This window comes from Zeugodacus cucurbitae, chromosome 5 (genome assembly GCF_028554725.1).
Source record: "Zeugodacus cucurbitae isolate PBARC_wt_2022May chromosome 5, idZeuCucr1.2, whole genome shotgun sequence".
Classification (NCBI taxonomy): domain Eukaryota; kingdom Metazoa; phylum Arthropoda; class Insecta; order Diptera; family Tephritidae; genus Zeugodacus; species Zeugodacus cucurbitae.
Window position 1 is genome coordinate 3,875,127 of NC_071670.1, and position 17,992 is coordinate 3,893,118.

At 35.8% G+C, this 17,992-nt stretch overlaps 7 protein-coding genes across 17 annotated transcripts in view; 3 read left to right on the forward strand and 4 right to left on the reverse strand.

Moving 5' to 3' along the window:
* The first annotated feature begins 188 nt into the window (after nucleotides 1–188).
* LOC105208626 (28 kDa heat- and acid-stable phosphoprotein) lies at nucleotides 189–1,495 on the forward strand. Its single transcript, XM_054231197.1, has 2 exons — nucleotides 189–338; nucleotides 396–1,495. The coding sequence occupies exon 2, from the start codon at nucleotides 485–487 to the stop codon at nucleotides 1,064–1,066; it is 582 nt and encodes a 193-aa protein (XP_054087172.1). The 5' UTR covers nucleotides 189–338; nucleotides 396–484; the 3' UTR covers nucleotides 1,067–1,495.
* Nucleotides 1,482–2,564, reverse strand: LOC105208627 (ribosomal RNA small subunit methyltransferase NEP1). Its single transcript, XM_011178575.3, has 2 exons — nucleotides 2,221–2,564; nucleotides 1,482–2,162 (listed from the first exon to the last, which is right to left on the reverse strand). Exons 1-2 carry the CDS (start codon nucleotides 2,401–2,403, stop codon nucleotides 1,560–1,562), a joined length of 786 nt encoding a protein of 261 aa, XP_011176877.1. The 5' UTR covers nucleotides 2,404–2,564; the 3' UTR covers nucleotides 1,482–1,559.
* Nucleotides 2,565–2,706: 142 nt separating this feature from the next.
* LOC105208622 (NADH dehydrogenase [ubiquinone] 1 alpha subcomplex subunit 7) lies at nucleotides 2,707–3,295 on the forward strand. Its single transcript, XM_011178569.3, has 2 exons — nucleotides 2,707–2,888; nucleotides 2,972–3,295. The coding sequence occupies exons 1-2, from the start codon at nucleotides 2,829–2,831 to the stop codon at nucleotides 3,206–3,208; spliced, it is 297 nt and encodes a 98-aa protein (XP_011176871.1). The 5' UTR covers nucleotides 2,707–2,828; the 3' UTR covers nucleotides 3,209–3,295.
* On the reverse strand, nucleotides 3,283–7,481 carry LOC105208623 (cytochrome P450 4d2). Of its 2 annotated transcripts, XM_054231183.1 has the most exons (6): nucleotides 7,338–7,481; nucleotides 7,141–7,263; nucleotides 6,616–7,072; nucleotides 6,345–6,559; nucleotides 3,710–4,066; nucleotides 3,283–3,647 (listed from the first exon to the last, which is right to left on the reverse strand). In XM_054231183.1, coding segments are annotated over exons 1-6 (1,482 nt in total). In that variant the 5' UTR covers nucleotides 7,339–7,481; the 3' UTR covers nucleotides 3,283–3,318. The 2 variants fall into 2 exon arrangements, with proteins under 2 accessions (XP_054087158.1, XP_011176872.2); XM_011178570.3 differs by lacking the exon at nucleotides 7,338–7,481 and having other exon boundaries at nucleotides 7,141–7,297.
* The window catches only part of LOC105208616 (sex-lethal homolog), a 97,122-nt gene continuing 86,308 nt past the window's right edge, over nucleotides 7,179–17,992 (forward strand). Inside the window, exon 1 of one of the 2 annotated variants that reach the window (XM_054231192.1) lies at nucleotides 7,179–7,314. The gene's annotated coding sequence lies outside the window, so the exon portion shown is untranslated. Of the gene's footprint in view, nucleotides 7,315–14,636; nucleotides 14,656–17,992 lie in introns of those variants that run through there. The other variant, XM_054231193.1, reaches the window with a different exon arrangement.
* Cyp4ae1_3 (cytochrome P450 4ae1) lies at nucleotides 8,150–14,091 on the reverse strand. 9 transcript variants are annotated; one of them, XM_011178571.3, is made up of 7 exons: nucleotides 13,962–14,091; nucleotides 10,563–10,821; nucleotides 9,904–10,290; nucleotides 9,760–9,829; nucleotides 9,485–9,705; nucleotides 8,625–8,984; nucleotides 8,150–8,567 (listed from the first exon to the last, which is right to left on the reverse strand). In XM_011178571.3, the coding sequence occupies exons 2-7, from the start codon at nucleotides 10,723–10,725 to the stop codon at nucleotides 8,230–8,232; spliced, it is 1,539 nt and encodes a 512-aa protein (XP_011176873.1). In that variant the 5' UTR covers nucleotides 10,726–10,821; nucleotides 13,962–14,091; the 3' UTR covers nucleotides 8,150–8,229. The 9 variants fall into 9 exon arrangements, with proteins under 9 accessions (XP_011176873.1, XP_011176874.1, XP_054087149.1 ...); XM_011178572.3 differs by lacking the exon at nucleotides 13,962–14,091 and adding an exon at nucleotides 13,614–13,786; XM_054231174.1 differs by lacking the exon at nucleotides 13,962–14,091 and adding an exon at nucleotides 13,610–13,786.
* On the reverse strand, nucleotides 14,464–16,831 carry Cyp4d2_0 (cytochrome P450 4d2). Its single transcript, XM_011178567.3, has 5 exons — nucleotides 16,524–16,831; nucleotides 15,899–16,285; nucleotides 15,761–15,830; nucleotides 15,135–15,691; nucleotides 14,464–15,072 (listed from the first exon to the last, which is right to left on the reverse strand). Exons 1-5 carry the CDS (start codon nucleotides 16,666–16,668, stop codon nucleotides 14,702–14,704), a joined length of 1,530 nt encoding a protein of 509 aa, XP_011176869.1. The 5' UTR covers nucleotides 16,669–16,831; the 3' UTR covers nucleotides 14,464–14,701.

Sequence of the window (17,992 nt, forward strand, 5' to 3'; positions counted from 1 at the left end):
CGGTCGTTAAACTCAGTCATTATTTATAAGAAACATTAAGAATATTCCAAAATATCACATTCATTTATTGTATGAATATTCATAGATATTTTAGAAAACTATTTTAAACATTATGTGCAGGAATTTATGACTGATATATTTAATAAATTTAATATTTTCAAACGATACTTGAATTTGTAACCAACTGGATTGCCACGGCAACCTTTTTCCCGTTTTTTCAATTCTTATTTGACTGGAAGGGTGTCATTATGAACTGTCAAGAAAGCAACTAGAATCTGTACAGCAATTTGCTATTAGGAATTTATCATAATCGCAAATAGATACGTGCAAAACCTCAAGTAACTTTGATTACACTCTTTTTAATCTATAAAGAGTTATATTTGCAAAATCACTAGGATTTGTACACTAAAGCAATAATCGCCGTTAGTAGCAAACTTATACACCCCCATAAATCGCCACCGACTAGACAAGCCATAGCTGTAAAATGCCACGCGGAAAGTACGTGAATCACAAAGGTAGAAGCCGTCACTTCACATCACCTGAAGAATTGGCCAATGCCCGTGATGAGTCTAGCGAGGAGGAGACCGAATCAGAGGAGGAGAGTGATAATGCTGCAGCAGGCACTAGTAAAGCTGCACGTCCTAAACCAAAACCACGCGCCAAGAAGGCAAGTGGTGGTGGTGGTGACAGCAGTAGTGAAGAGGATTCTGATGAGGAATCATCCGAAGAGGATGATCGTGACGCACGCAAAGGTGTCGCTTCACTCATTGAAATCGAGAATCCAAATCGCGCAACAAAGAAAGCAGTACAAAAACTGACCAATTTGAAATTGGAAGAATCGGCGCCAACTAAGCCTGAGCTAACACGACGTGAACGTGAACAAATTGAAAAGCAAAAGGCGCGTGCGCGTTATGAAAAATTACATGCTGCCGGCAAAACGACAGAAGCCAAAGCGGATTTGGCACGTTTGGCGCTTGTGCGTCAGCAGCGCGCTGAAGCAGCAGCTAAACGGGAAGCTGAAAAGAAAGCATTGGATGATAAGAAGTCGCCAGGTAGCAAGGCTTAGAAGCACTTTCGGTCACTGCCTGGTCAACTAACTTGGAATGCGGCAATTCATTACTGGTTTTAAATTTTTTTTTTACAAATTATTATTATTTTTTTATTCAATTCGAATGTAGTTGCTGCTCATTTATGTTACGAGCAGAATACTTTTTATATTGCCGGCAACACTCAACCCATCCACTAATTAATATATATTTACAAACTTATTACATTTTACTAATGCAACAAAATTTAATGAAGTTAAATAGCAAAGGATTATCAATTGCAAAATGCGGCGTTGAAAAATAGTCTATATGAAATATGTAACGGTGGAAACTGAAGAAGCCCCGCCACGACGTGGTGTAACGCGTTACAACTGCTTCTTAGATTGTATGCATATTGAAATGACCAATACTAATGAATGAATAAAGCTATAAAAATGCTGTTTTGTAAATTTTTGTTTTATTTTACTTAATTACTAAGTAAACTTACTTAAATACATACAAAATAATGCAAGACTAAACAACACCCCACACTTCTTCGAAGGCACTGCACAACTTGCTACATGCGATCGCTGCTGATAATGGATAATTGCTAATGGAAAATAAGCCTTCCGAATAATCTGGATTGAGCACACCGTGCGCGAAAGCACCCACAATTAACGCGATGGGTTCTTCGGAAATTTCCTCTGTGTTTTCACCATTAACTTGTACTCTTGGCACCAAATCGCGACAATTGGACATGAGCTTGCCCGAAAAAGACATTGCGTACTTCTTGCAACCAACAGGCAAATGATCTGTTATCGGATTCTTTATGACCTTCATCAACATGGCCGAGGTGTCACTAGCGCGCACGGAGAATTTATGCAACAGTTGCACCATCAAGCCCGCAAAACGTTTAAATGTGCGTGGTATACGTGTTTGCGGATTAATTTCAATTAGCACATTTTTCTCTGTACGCACATACACTTGTAATAAACCAGCGCGATTTAAAGGCGAATCGAAAAGCATTAACAGGCATTGATGCGTTATATCGGGACGACATTTACCAGGATCACGATTGTTTTTACGCATAATATTCTGATGATCGTCACAGTTAAGTAGCTCGAACACTTTACCGACCTAAGATAAACCAATTTTGATCATTATGTATATTTTTGTAAAATAGAAATTTGCCTACTTTTACGGTCTCCAATTGTGCACCTTCCAAAATAATTATTAAACGTTTCTCCAATGCGCGTATGTGTGTTGTCTCCAAATGCTTTTTCTTCAAATCAAATTCGGGATCATCCTGTCCAGCCGGTCCTTGAAATTTGCGTTTCCTTTTAACACCAGTATGGTTATCAAACTTATTGCCACCCATGCTCTTGTCGTTAAATTGAAATGCGTCGTTTCAAAAATTATATTAGATAACTATTTTAAAGTTACTTGTTTATATTTTACTACTAAAATTTATTTACAGCACACCAGCGCACGTGTGTTTTGGAAAAGTGCTTCCATTTCTAAGCAAAAAATAAAACGTAAACAAAATAAGCTGTGAAAGCAAAATGTCAAATTAAATTTAAGTGCAGTACAGGGTGTAATTATCACAAATATCAAGGTATTTTTAATAAAGAATTTAACAAAAAATGTATTAAATTAAACAGTTGGCAGCATGCCTCAATAAGTGCAAACAGCTGTTTTGCTGTCAAACTATTCCACTTGTCACTTGCATAAAATAAATAACATTTATTTCATCGCTTATATTAAATTAAAGAAATACAAACAATTGTACAAAAATAGTTGAAAATGGGTGCAAGACGTGATGTTGCGACACTTCTTCAACGTGTGCGTGCATTTTTGTTAGGCGTAAGTCTAATGTTTCACACTCATTCACTTATTTACATTTACGTACGTTATATAATACAAAACGTATATTTTTTGGCCTTTAGCGTGAGCACACACTGGCACTACGTTTCGAAGAAGGTGTAGCCGATCGCACACAACCACCACCAGATGTACCTGGTGGTCCAGCACATTTAATCGCCGCCAATTTCTACTACAAACGTGATCCACGCCGGGAAGTGCAACCACCAATTGATCTGGTAAACCAACAGCTGTTGGCTGACAAGGGCACCGCTAAAACAGAAAAGTTACCAACACCTGGCGCAGTTTATCACTGGGATTAAATTAAACGCCAGCTAAAATTTTTGTTATTTTTGAGATAAATATGCTTACCAATACATATGAAATCAAATAATGCTCCAGTTAACAAATATTGCGTTTATTGATTTTGTGTTTAAACCATAACATTCCGCTTACGGAATCCCATTTGCCAACCAGTTTTTGATTTTAATACAACTCGCACAGTCGGCACTACATCAGCGCCTAGTGGTAGCAGCTCATATAACTGCATAATACGTGCAATAAACGCTTTCATCTCAAGCATTGCAAAACGTTGTCCAATGCAATTGCGTGGCCCCGCACTAAATGGCACAAAAGCAAAGGGATTCTCATGTACTTGACGTTCAGGTAAAAATAGTTGTGGCTGCGGAAAGTAAGCGAAATCGTTTTGCATTTCATAAATTGCCAAGATAACACTAGAGCCCTTTGGTATGCAATTACCAGCTGTGAAATACAAAATAAAATATGTAGCAACTGTGGCACACAATTTACACAAAAACATTTACCAATGTAACAATCTTCCATAATAGTACGTCCTATATATGGCACTGGAGGATACATGCGCAGCGCCTCTTTGATAACTTGCTCCGTATATTTCAATTGCATTAGTTGGCGTTGTGTAAGCGCGTGCTGCATATTCGTGCCGAGCACTTCAACAATTTCTGCATAAAGCTTAGCTTGTACCTCCTTTTTGCGGGAAATACAATAGAGCGTATAACCTATGCCACTTTTTGTAGTGTCATGACCCTCAAACATGAAGGTGTCCACTTCCTCGCGTATATCGTTATCGCTTAATGGTTGCCCAGCTATTGTAGCAGAGAGTAACACATCGAGTAAAGCCTGCCGACGCTTGATGCCAATATCTAAAAATGTATTTAATAACGGGTGATTTTTTTGAGGTTAGGATTTTCATGCATTAGTATTTGACAGATCACGTGGGATTTCAGACATGGTGTCAAAGAGAAAGATGCTCAGTATGCTTTGACATTTCATCATGAATAGACTTACTAACGAGCAACGCTTGCAAATCATTGAATTTTATTACCAAAATCAGTGTTCGGTTCGAAATGTGAAATCCGCTTTTTTATCGACAAATTTTGTTCAGCGATGAGGCTCATTTCTGGTTGAATGGCTACGTAAATAAGCAAAATTGCCGCATTTGGGGTGAAGAGCAACCAGAAGCCGTTCAAGAACTGCCCATGCATCCCGAAAAATGCACTGTTTGGTGTGGTTTGTACGCTGGTGGAATCATTGGACCGTATTTTTTCAAAGATGCTGTTGGACGCAACGTTACGGTGAATGGCGATCGCTATCGTTCGATGCTAACAAACTTTTTGTTGCCAAAAATGGAAGAACTGAACTTGGTTGACATGTGGTTTCAACAAGATGGCGCTACATGCCACACAGCTCGCGATTCTATGGCCATTTTGAGGGAAAACTTCGGAGAACAATTCATCTCAAGAAATGGACCCGTAAGTTGGCCACCAAGATCATGCGATTTAACGCCTTTAGACTATTTTTTGTGGGGCTACGTCAAGTCTAAAGTCTACAGAAATAAGCCAGCAACTATTCCAGCTTTGGAAGACAACATTTCCGAAGAAATTCGGGCTATTCCGGCCGAAATGCTCGAAAAAGTTGCCCAAAATTGGACTTTCCGAATGGACCACCTAAGACGCAGCCGCGGTCAACATTTAAATGAAATTATCTTCAAAAAGTAAATGTCATGAACCAATCTAACGTTTCAAATAAAGAACCGATGAGATTTTGCAAATTTTATGCGTTTTTTTTTTTTAAAAAGTTATCAAGCTCTTAAAAAATCACCCTATATAATTTATTAATAAAGAGCAGTTTCCATTCCGTATCCGTTATCCGCTGGTAATACAAGTGTTGCCAAATTGATAGAAATCTAAAATTGCGCGTAGTGTCTTAATTGCCACATATTCAAAAAACAATTAGAATTATTTTTGAATTATTTTTAAATAATATTTTAAAGTGTAAAAATTATTTTAAACATTTTCTATTATTTTATTTGATTTTCTGTGTTTTTGTTGTAATCGTTTCAAATAAAGGGTGATTTTTTAAGAGCTTGATAACTTTTTAAAAAAAAAAAACGCATAAAATTTGCAAAATCTCATCGGTTCTTTATTTGAAACGTTAGATTGGTTCATGACATTTACTTTTTGAAGATAATTTCATTTAAATGTTGACCGCGGCTGCGTCTTAGGTGGTCCATTCGGAAAGTCCAATTTTGGGCAACTTTTTCGAGCATTTCGGCCGGAATAGCCCGAATTTCTTCGGAAATGTTGTCTTCCAAAGCTGGAATAGTTGCTGGCTTATTTCTGTAGACTTTAGACTTGACGTAGCCCCACAAAAAATAGTCTAAAGGCGTTAAATCGCATGATCTTGGTGGCCAACTTACGGGTCCATTTCTTGAGATGAATTGTTCTCCGAAGTTTTCCCTCAAAATGGCCATAGAATCGCGAGCTGTGTGGCATGTAGCGCCATCTTGTTGAAACCACATGTCAACCAAGTTCAGTTCTTCCATTTTTGGCAACAAAAAGTTTGTTAGCATCGAACGATAGCGATCGCCATTCACCGTAACGTTGCGTCCAACAGCATCTTTGAAAAAATACGGTCCAATGATTCCACCAGCGTACAAACCACACCAAACAGTGCATTTTTCGGGATGCATGGGCAGTTCTTGAACGGCTTCTGGTTGCTCTTCACCCCAAATGCGGCAATTTTGCTTATTTACGTAGCCATTCAACCAGAAATGAGCCTCATCGCTGAACAAAATTTGTCGATAAAAAAGCGCGAAACACATTTCGAACCGAACACTGATTTTGGTAATAAAATTCAATGATTTGCAAGCGTTGCTCGTTAGTAAGTCTATTCATGATGAAATGTCAAAGCATACTGAGCATCTTTCTCTTTGACACCATGTCTGAAATCCCACGTGATCTGTCAAATACTAATGCATGAAAATCCTAACCTCAAAAAAATCACCCGTTATCTAAAATGTTTATTTCAACAATTCTTACTAAATTTTGCACAAATTGCATACGCATAGTGTGGCAACACTGGCGCAAATGTCATTTCCGTTGTAACTGTAGATTGGAAAAAAATTACATTCATTCTTACCGCCATTTTGTGCCTGCTGATTTCGCTGTTCGCAAATTTCGGTCTGGTATTTTAATATTTCCTTGCGACGCGCTTTAATTATACGCTCCGTAAATCTATGCAAGGCGGCAGTCACAGCAAAATGTTGCTTCGCCAAACGTGGCGCCAGCAGTTGGAAAAGCCATTTCGGACGGTAAGCTATTGTAACATAACGCTTGACTATAATACGTTGCATGCTAAAACAGATTTTTTTTTAAGTTAAAATACAAAGCATTTGTGAAAGTTCGCTTACTCCTTTAGCAACTGCACATATTCACAATTCACATCGGTTTGCGCATTGATACGCACACCCATCGCACTCTCACAGATCACATCCAATGTCGCCAATGCTAACGCGTCTTCTATATCCACAACTTCCACACCATCTGCATACTTTGCCAAGTTACGAGCGAAAATTTGCGATTGCTGATCGAATATGCTAACAAAATCTTCGAGTATGCTAAAATGAAATGTGGGCGTAATAACGCGACGACGACTCAACCACTTGGCGCCGTAACTGACGAGCAGTCCGTCACCCAACCAATCAGTGAGTAAACTATACATGCGATTCTTGCGTATCTCAGTGGAATGGCTCAATAGCGCTTGTGCATAATGTAAATCGCTTACAAACAAGCCATGTACGTGCAGCACCCAGAAGCGTACGACGCGTCCAAAACGTTTGCGTATATAACGACTGAGGGCAAGTAGTTCTAAAAAAAGACACAGTTAAAGTTAGTAGTAATGCAAGCTCTTTGAACCAACTCAACAAACAACCAACCATCAGGTTGTACGTGCGTGTAAATCCAAATAGCACCGAATATTGGTAAATTTAAAGGACCCGGCAGTTTCGACCATTTCGCGTTCACATTCCGTTTCCAGCTATAATCCGCAATTAAACACACTGCTAAAAGGCATACTAGCGTTAGCCACAACATTGCACAAAGCGTACTGAGTGAGTAATGAATTGTACTTAACTTTGTTACGAATCAAAATAGTAGTTGAACAAGTTGCTAATATATAATTTAAAATAATAGTTTGTTTATATAAAGTGAAATAGTTTGTGTTGTGTGCAGTTATAACCTTTGAACGTGTAAATGACGCGTTGTTGATTCCACGTTTGTCATCTGCTACAATTGCACTAAATGCCAGCAGCTACAACAAAATGCAATAAGTGATTTGTTTATAATTATTAGTATACATACATATGTACATATGTGTGTATGTATATATATCAACCTTATCGTGGTTGTGCATTTTTCTTAAACAAGTATGCATGTGTGGGTCTACAAGTTCAAGGCTATCAACGCATCTTGTATATAAAGAATCAAATATACAACGTCGGTTTACTGCAGTTAAAGGAAACAATAATACTGATACTTGATTGATACTTCGTAATGATTGATATCAATTGTTTTGTAGCGAATTTTACACAACAACAAGTGGTAGATAATCTTCAACAATGTATAGATTAATATAAGTATTGAGAGTGTAGTTACATTTTTCTAATTCAAGCACTGATAACGTAACGTATGTGCGCATAAAAAATTAAACTCATTATCTGAAGTGATTAAACGATTAACTCTGTGGCATTTCAAATGCTTATACGCTCAGTGTACATATACAGTGAAACGTCATAATTTTTTGTAACGTGTTTTGGTAACCTGAACGTTTTTTGTTTACGTAAACGCAAGTGATATGTATCTAAACAAAGCTAAGCTCTCGTTAATACTAAAATAATTCAATAATTGTTATGCACCTCCATAAAAAAAATTAAATTGTAACAACAATTACTGTAAATATCACAATTTTATTGCTATAACTTCGCACAACACATATTTAAACATATGCATGTCTATAATCACTTCCCTTAAACATTAACACGCGACTTGAGTCCAACATTAACGCCACTTTTCGAACGTAAAACAATTTTTATCGATGGCTGTATCGGCGCACCGATCGGCAAGAGTTCGTAGTGACGCAGCAGCTGTACGATGACCGTGCGCATCTCAAATATGGCAAATTTCTGCCCAATGCAATTACGTGGTCCCGCGCTGAAGGGTATATTACTGTATACATTCGCGCGTTCATCATATTCTAAATGACGTTCGGGCCAAAAACGTTCCGGTTCGGCGTAAACATCGGGATCACGTAAGATTTGCCAGAGTAGTATGAGTACATTGGTGCGCGGTGGCAGCGTGACATCGGCTGAAAAATTATAGATTTTCATTAATTACTGTAATCGACAAAATATCAAATACTCACGCAACACCAACTCCTCTTTTAACCAACGTCCAATTACCGGTATGGGTGGATACAGACGCAATGTCTCTTTAACCACACAATTCAAGTAAGTGAGTTGTTGTATATCAGCATACTTGATCGGTCGGCTCGTATCGGTGCCGAAGTGATTGCGTATCTCTTCGAAAAGCACACGTTGACAATCGGCGTGACGTGAGAGCAAATATAGACAGAAAGAGATGGCTGATGTGGTGGTGTCATGTCCCTCAAACATGAAGGTGTTAACCTCATCGCGTATTTGCGCGTCGGTAAGCGGTTGGCCGTCGGTGGTGGTCGATTGTAGGAGTACATCCAGTAGTGCCATGCGTGGTTTCAAGCCGATATCTGTGGATATTAATACGAGGTTAAATAAAGTTAGAGCAATTATGTTAGAGAATAAGTGAGCATAAAGTATCCGGAATGTCTAACTGTTGTGAGTAGTTCGTAGCAGTTTCCCCAGCAACTTTCTCGACTGTTAAGCGGTTTAGACGAAGATATTTTTGTGTTTGTATTTTCTTTAATCAAACGTAACTCTAAAAGCTCGATATTTTTCTTCATGGATCTTCAATCTAACCTAACTGTAAAGGCTCGATATTTTTCTTCTTCGATCTTCAATCTAACCTAACTGTAAAGGCTCGATATTTTTCTTCTTGGATCTTCAATCTAACCTAACTGTAAAAGCTCGATATTTTCCTTCATAGATCTTCAATCTAACCTAACTCCAAAAGCTCGATATTTTTCTTCTCGGATCTTCAATCTAACCTAAATCTAAACGCTCGGCCTTCTATTTTCCACTTGAATGGAATGGATCATTGCTCTAACTATTTAATGTCTATATCACTCACCCCACATTTCAGCGTTCGGTGCATCCGATGCAGTTTCCGCGACCGCATTGTTCTTGTTTTGCAACGCTTTGCGGCGTTCTTCAATAATCTTCTCGGTAAAGTGGTGCATAATCTCAATGCCTGCCATTTGCTTTTCATATTGCCGCGGTCGGAGTAACTTAAATACGCGCGGGAAGGCTAAAATGGGTCGTATAAAACGTGTAGCAACAATATTTGTGACGCTGAAAGTATATAATTAATAAATTTGTTCAAAAATATTTGTTGTACAAGCTCACTCATTCACCGCTTGCACGAAATCCGATTTGGCGTCTTGCTGCGCATGCACCGAGACGCCCATAGCGGTTTCTGATTATGAAAAATATAATATACATAAATTTAAAATATCATTTATAAGCAAAATGCTATATTTATGACCTCACCCGCAATCACATCTAGCGTCATCAGTCCCACATGCGGATAGATGTCCACAATTGTTGCGCCATCCGCCAGTGTTGCTAATTTCTGCACTAAAACACGACTTTGTCGCTCAAAAACGTCCACAAATTGCTCGAGTATTTTAAAATGGAAGGTCGGTGTGATGATTTTGCGCATCATCTGCCATTTGCGATCGTAGCTAAGCAGCAAACCATCGCCCAACCAGCCGCGTAGCAACCAATACAGTTGATTCTTTTGTATATGCTTTTGACTGCTGAGTAGCACCTCAACGTAACGTGGATCGGCGGTTACAACCATTAGATCGCGCAGTATTAACGCGCAAAAACTTTTGCCGTAACGCGTGACGAACTCTTGAAACTTCAAGTGTAAATCTTTTGTGAGTGTGTTTTATGGAAATTTCCAAAGAAATTTGTTAGAAAAACAATTCAAAAGCAGTATTAAGCAAGTGTGTTATGCAGATTGGAAGCCAATTTTTAATTTTTTTTTGTAAATTTTACGTGACGTCAACTTAGCAACAACATAAGCTATTGTGACGTCAGTCAAGGTCAATTATTGCCGAATTCATCGAAGTTTTCTATGGCGTGTTTTTTTTTTTGTTGTTGCGTGTGATCTGAGTGCCTTAATATTTTAATTATTTACTCACTATCTGGCTGAAAGCGTGCCAACGCGAGCATACAGCCCACGAACGGTATATTCGAGACGAGTGGTATGCGTTTGAAAAACGTCTGATTGCGCGTGTGCACGTAGTGATAGTGTAATGCGAGACACAAAACTACCGTTGCCAGCAGCAACAGCTCCCAAAACATCTTGCGGTCACTTTAGAAATGTTCGATATTTAAACCTCAGCTATCACGTTGCGTTGTGCCACATCGGCTGTTATGCGCTGTACTGCCGCTTAACGCCTTGAAGTAGACATTTTAAATATTGAACTTTAGCAATTAAGTTTTACTGCAACGTAATAAGTTCAATTTAATTCAACTATTATTAAGCAGCGCTGCAATTATTGTAGTTATACACGTACAAATGTACGTATGCATATATTAAAGATTATCTTTATTGCATTGCAGCGCTGTTTTTTTTATTCTTTCTAGCACTAGTTCTCAACTCACAACTCTTATCTATTATTAATAAGCGCTATCACGCATTACAGACACATTTTCTCTATGCTATTTATACATATTTATTTTAGTGTGTGTGTGTGTGTGTGTGTAGTTAATTTATTGCACGCACTTAAGTTAAATATAAATAGAAAATTAAGTATTTTAATTCACAATCAACACAGCTGCTTATGCCATACAATTTATGAACTTAAAAAAAATTATATAGTCAGCTAATCACTTTGACGTTTGAAAAAGAATATTTAATGTCAGACATTATTAAACACATATAAACATGCATACATATATATGTATATTGTATATATATATGTACATTTATACATATTGTGACCCAATTTTTCTATACTTAATCGATTATATATATATATATTATTCCATAATTCCATAATTGTATAATTGTGCTTCACCATTTCAAAGCTGTCAACGCTGATAACGGGAGCCACGAACGCGTGTAATCGTCGTTTGTTGACAGGAAGTACCGCTACTATATTTCTGCATGCTTCATATCCTTATCTACTGCTTGTTGCATAGAAAATAATTAAAACAAAACATTTTCGTATTGCATTGTAGTGCCGTCGATATTCATTTTAAGTTTTGTTAAATTTTTCTTATTATTTTATTTTTATTTTTTTTTAAATTTTCTATTTTATATTTTTTTTTATTTTAAGTTGTTTTTTATTTATTTTATTTTTTATTTGTTTTTAAATTTTATTTTTAGTTTTTTATTTTATTTTATTTTCATTTTAATTTAACGTTCTTATTTTAACTGACTTATGTAAAAAATAATTTGAAAAAATAAATAACATATTTTCGTATTGCATTTTAGTGTCGTCGATAATCATAATTTTTTTTTAATTTTTTATATATTTTTTTATTTTATTTGTTTTTTATATTTTTTTAATCTTATTTTATTTTTTATTATTTAATTTTAATTTAATTTTCATTTTTTTATTTTTTTTAATTTGTTTATTGGTTTTTTTATATTTTTTTATTTTATTTTCATTTTTTTTCATATTTTAACTGTTTTATGCGCTTGTAAAAAAGTAATTTTACACACACATAAATGATATTAGTTACGATATGTACATATGTATATTTTTTAAATTTTATTTTCAGTTTTATATTTTATTTTATTTTTATTTAATTTTTTATTTTATTTGTTTTTTTATATTTTTTAAATTTAATTTTATTTTTGATTATTTAATTTTAATTTTTTTATTTTATTTTATTTGTTTTTTTTTTATATTTTTTCATTTTATTTTCATTTAATTTAAACACACATAAATGATATTAGTTACGATATGTATATATGTATATTATAAAATTTATTTTATAATTTGAAAAAATCTGCTTTTGCAATGAACACTAACGTTTGTAAATACGCGAAATACAAGTACATGCTTAGACCTCGATATTACATGTAACACATACATATATACATATACATACAACAAAAACTTTATCACTCAAATAAATATTAAATACATTTTCTTTCTTCTAAACATGCACACACACACACACACCAAAGATTGGGCACAAATAATGCTTGATTGTCGCAAAACCCGTTTATAGTTAGCTTATAACAAAAAACAAAAACAATTAATTTCACAAAATCATTTTTGAAATTATATTTTCAAAGCACGCTGTTTGGCCACTACTCAAATGGCGTGTTTGAAGGAGTTAAAACAAATACCCCATTTGAGTAGTGGCGTAACGGCGTCCTTTATAATTTATAATGATTCTTTCTATTTTCTATTCCTGTTTTTCTAGCGCTGACAACGCTACTCAAAGAACGTGTAGCACTTTTGCTAGCGCGCGGTTCACTGCCATCCAGCATTATTTTCACCCAACTACGGAGATTTTTTTTCAAAATTATACATGCACATATTTAACAAACATAAGTGTGTATATGTACATACATATGTATATATGTATATCAAATAATTATTTTTTGTGCGCCACAGCGTTTAGCTACAATGTGTTTCTAATGTGTATATTTAGTGTATTTATTTTTGTTTTTTATTAGCTTATAACATGTTTCAAATTAAATCGTATGGCATAATGCAGTGTTTACATTATCCATGCAAGACAATATTCAATAGTGTGTGTGGTGGTTATAATGCTTGTGTATTATTTGTAAACAATGACCCCTGTGTCAACAGCAAAAACAGCTGCCGTTGTGAAATTCCAATTAGACAACTGTCAATAATAAATTTGAAAATTCTTATTTTGATAAAAAATTGTACACAAAATGTATTAAACAATTGTTATTTAACGTGGAAACGCGCTATTAAACTATTAAAGTAATCAATATTAAATGAAATATTTTTTCAAACGTCCGTTGCCAGCGGCTAGTTATCGCGTACTCAAATATTAAATAAAATAAAAAAACTCTTAAAGAGCATTGCATAGTTGTGGCTTATAGGCTATTAATACCAGCAGCACTCTATATGCATGTACTTGACTTCATAATTATATATGTACATATATTATTTGTTTGTAATTTTGTGTTATTTTAATTTTTACTTGGTATAAAAGTGTATGTGCTAATGTTTGTTATTGTCTTTTATACATACATATTAACACGACTTGAGTGCTTTGATGCTATCCGCGCACTACAAACACTTGGTTATCTTGGTTATTAAGGTAAACGTGATAGCCTTTATGCTTTCTATTCTATATAAACATGTACATATGTGCAACAACAAACACATAATATCAACAAACTGTTGTCATCCGTTGTGAATCACTGAAATTCAATGAAATTCAATTACGTGATAGGTGCAATTCATAAAATTTTGTAATTGAATCACTTTACAAGTATTTCAGTTTTTTATTATTTTATATAAATTATTATTATAAACACTAAATTGCGCCTTGCGCTGTTTTAATTGTAATGCAATTAACTAGATTTATTTACACACTTTTTAGTTTGCCGTAAACCCAAATGTGCGTCTACCGACCAAAGCGTAAAAAATAGAACTAAAAATTCTACAAAGCTCGTGCGATTTTCATCATTTCCATTGCATTTAGTAGTGTGAGAGAGTGTGAAAACCAGAGATAGTAAAGTGAAAACTATTTGAGTAATGTCAATACGAGAGGCAGCACCAGAGCAGAGAACATTAAATGACATTTTAGGTTTATATGCTCTGTTTAAACAATAGAAGTTCTCTGTTTAAACGTTAGTGTGTTGACGTTTATTGCATGACATCACAGAAAGAGGAAGTGCTTCGAACTGGCAAATTTGAAAAATTGTAAATAAACACAGTGCTGCTCAAACTGCTGATGCGTTAATGCTTGTAATGGCAAGAAAGTGATATTTGCATTAAATATTTGATTATTGCTAATTAATTTTCAAAAACGAAAATGTGTAGAAAATGTAACAGTAAGCAAGATAAGTTCGTTAAATTAAGTAAAACAAACATATTTAGTGACATAAACAAAATATATTATCTTGAATATATATTTAAATGCTACCACCGTATAAACTAAATACAATACAGTGCTATCAAAATTTTAGTTTCAAACTGCGCTGATTTGCTGACCAACACAAAAATTTACACGCCCACTACTACAACTGGTTGTCAGAAAGGAAATTATACATTAATCGACGATTAAGTGAGTACAAAATTTAAATTTCTTGGGTGATTGAGTTTAAAATCATTTAAATTTCTACGGTGCTCGTTGCGTCATAATTACGCGGCCTTAAACCCATCTGACCACCGTTCCCGGAACGTAATACAATGCTGTATATTGGTCGCAGTTCTTCGCCGAGCGGTAGTAGTTCAAAGTGTCGTAATATTTTACTCATTATGCTCTTCATCTCCAAAATGGCATATTTCTGACCAATACAATTACGTGGTCCAGCACTGAAGGGCACGTAAACGTAGGGATATAATTTCTCGCCAAGTAAAAGAGACTCATTTAGAAAACGTTCCGGCCGAAATGTGTCAGGTTCGGGAAAATATTTCGGATCACGCTGCATAATATATATACTGATAGTGATATTTGTGCCAGCGGGTATCAGTTTGCCACCTGTAAGATAAAGAAAAGGAATGTGTAATTAGTTAAAAATGTATACAAAACGGGGCGCTTACGCAAATTGACGTCCTCCTCTAAATTTCGTCCAATAAAAGGCGCGGTTGGATATAGACGCAATGACTCCTTGATCACACAATCCATATACTTCAGTTCAATTAAGTCACGTTGTGCCACCGGTCGTTCTTTGTCATCACCCAGCACTTCACGTATTTCTTCAAATAATTTCGCTTGTACCGTGGGATGTCGGGAGATCAAATGCAGACAAAATGTGAGCGCATTGGAGGTGGTGTCATGCCCTTCGAACATGAATGTGTCCACCTCTTCACGTATATCTTCGTTACTAAGCGGTTTACCGTCGATGGTGGATTGCAGCAAGACATCCAGTAGCGCCATACGACGTTTCACACCCAATTCGGTATCGGTGGCCGGCTCGGTGGCAGTGAGCTTTTGTTCGAGTGCAGCACGACGTTCCACAATGATGCGATCGGTAAAGTCATGCAACAGCTTAAGGTTCGCATATAATAATTTGGCTTCTATAGGCGAGAACAGTCGGAAAATGCACTCAATTCGTTGCCAAATATTTAAAATGCGTTGTGATAATACATCTGTAACACTGTGTACGACATTTGATAATAGATACGTGAAAATTAAAAAAAAGTTTGCGTGCGGAAAAGCTACTTACTTAATAACAGCCGGTACGTAAGGAAGTTTAGGATAAGTTTGTGCATTTACTTTGGTACCCATCGCAGTTTCTATGTATATACAGAAGGAGAAATGTGAAGCATGAAAGAATTATATGATAAAAGAATCTCTCAACAACCTGTAATTATATCCAACGCCATCAAACATAATAATGGATTTACATCCAACACTGTTTTGCCATCAGCATATTGTTCTAATTTTTTCACCAGCACTGTACCCTGTTGATCGAAGATCTCCACAAATTGCTCGAGTATTTTAAAGTGAAATGTTGGTGTAATGATCTTCCGACGCGAATGCCACTTATGACCGTTACTAACGAGCAAACCGGTGCCGAGCCATATTTTCAACATATCATAGAATTTATTTTTCTTAATATATTTTGTACTGCTGAGTAATACCTCAACGTCGGCAGGATCGCAGGTGACGATATTCAATTGATTGAACAACCATAGGCGATAAAGTGGACCATATTTCTGGCAATTACGTTTTTGGAAGTCTGTAATGTCTGAAAAATGTACAGATATGAAGTGTATACGAATTATTTCAACATAAATGCTTAGAAACTACTACTTGATGGTAGTTCTATTGCGTCTAGCTTGGTAATAAACGGATCCTTGGAGCTCTAGTGGAAGTAATGAATTTCTTTGTTTTAAGTAAGTTTGTGAGCGAAATCCTCTTCAATGCTTATCAAATTGCCACTAATACTTCTACCGCAAAATGCTTGAAGTTTAATCATCACTCACCTGCTTGACTTATACCACGATACAAGAGCACGTTACCCAACACTGGCAATGGTCTAGGTCCTGGTATATCATTGCAGCGTATTTTCAGTAAATAATCAGCGAGAATGGCTAGAGCAAACAGTAGCAGGATCAGTTCGAGAAACATTGCGACTTGAGATAATATTTGCAATAATTCGTACGTTTTTAACGGTATTTCTTGTAAATATATTATATATGAATGTACACTTTTAAACTAGTACTTCTTTTAAAGGAAGTTTCGGCGATTGGTTCCGTTACTCCAAGTCCGCTAGGCAACTGATCCGTTTGAAAATACGCGCACAACTTAATCAAAGTTTCTCGATTTGCTATAAGTATTACTAAAAGGTCAATTACCATATAATAAATTAAACAATTAAAGTCAATGAAGTTTTTTTTCTAATTACACTAGTCAACAATGACAATATATTTCTGATCTATGATATCCGATTTAAATAAAAATATGTACAATTAAAAAAAAAACACATTCCAGCTTCCAAAACGTCTTGTCGCTCCTTTAAGTACGCTTCCTTATATTTCTTATATAAATTGTATTATTGTTTCATTAAAAATTCCACCATTTGTTGTTGACATAGTTAATTTGGACGTCACACAGTTAACTACTTCCCACTGCAACACTACTTAGCACTTAGTACTTGTAATGCCAAGTGTCGCTAATTATTATTAATAGATGACAGCGTGTATTATGCGTTTTATTTATGTGTTTTGTTAATTTAATGCAATTACTTAAGTTCTATGCAAACGACTAATCACTCATTATTTAACATATTTAAATATTATAACATATTTAATATATGTAGAGTAGGTTGGTTGATTAAAAAATTTCATAGGACTACCTGTAGTAATCGAGGACTAACTTATTGGACCTTATCAGTGTGGCTTTAGACCTGGGTAATCCACCATGGATCAGATATTCACCATGCGCCAAATGTTGGAAAGATCCCGAGAGAGAAGAATCTATACGCACCACCTTTTCAAATCGATTTTGGATTTGAGCTGCCTCTATGCCGCGATGTCTGAATTTGGTATCCCTGCAAAACTAATACGGCTATGTAAACTGTCGTTAAGCAACACCAAAAACTCCATCAGAATCGAGAAGGACCTCACCGAGCCGTTCGATATTAAACAGGGCTTCAGACAGGGTGACTCACTATCGTGCGACTTCTCCAATCTATTGCTGGAAAAAATTATACGAGTTGCAGAGCTAAATAGAGATGGTACAATCTTCTATAAGAGTGTACAGCTGCGTACGATATCAATATCATCGGAAGCAAGCGAGTTCTGCTTTTTCCAGACTGGATAAGGAAGCGAAGAGTATGGGTCTGGTGGTGAATAAGGGCAAGTCATAACTTTGAAGTCGTAGATAACTTAATCTACTTGGGAACCAGCAGGTAGTTTTCGAGAGAAATGTTTTGCGTAAAATTTATGGTCCT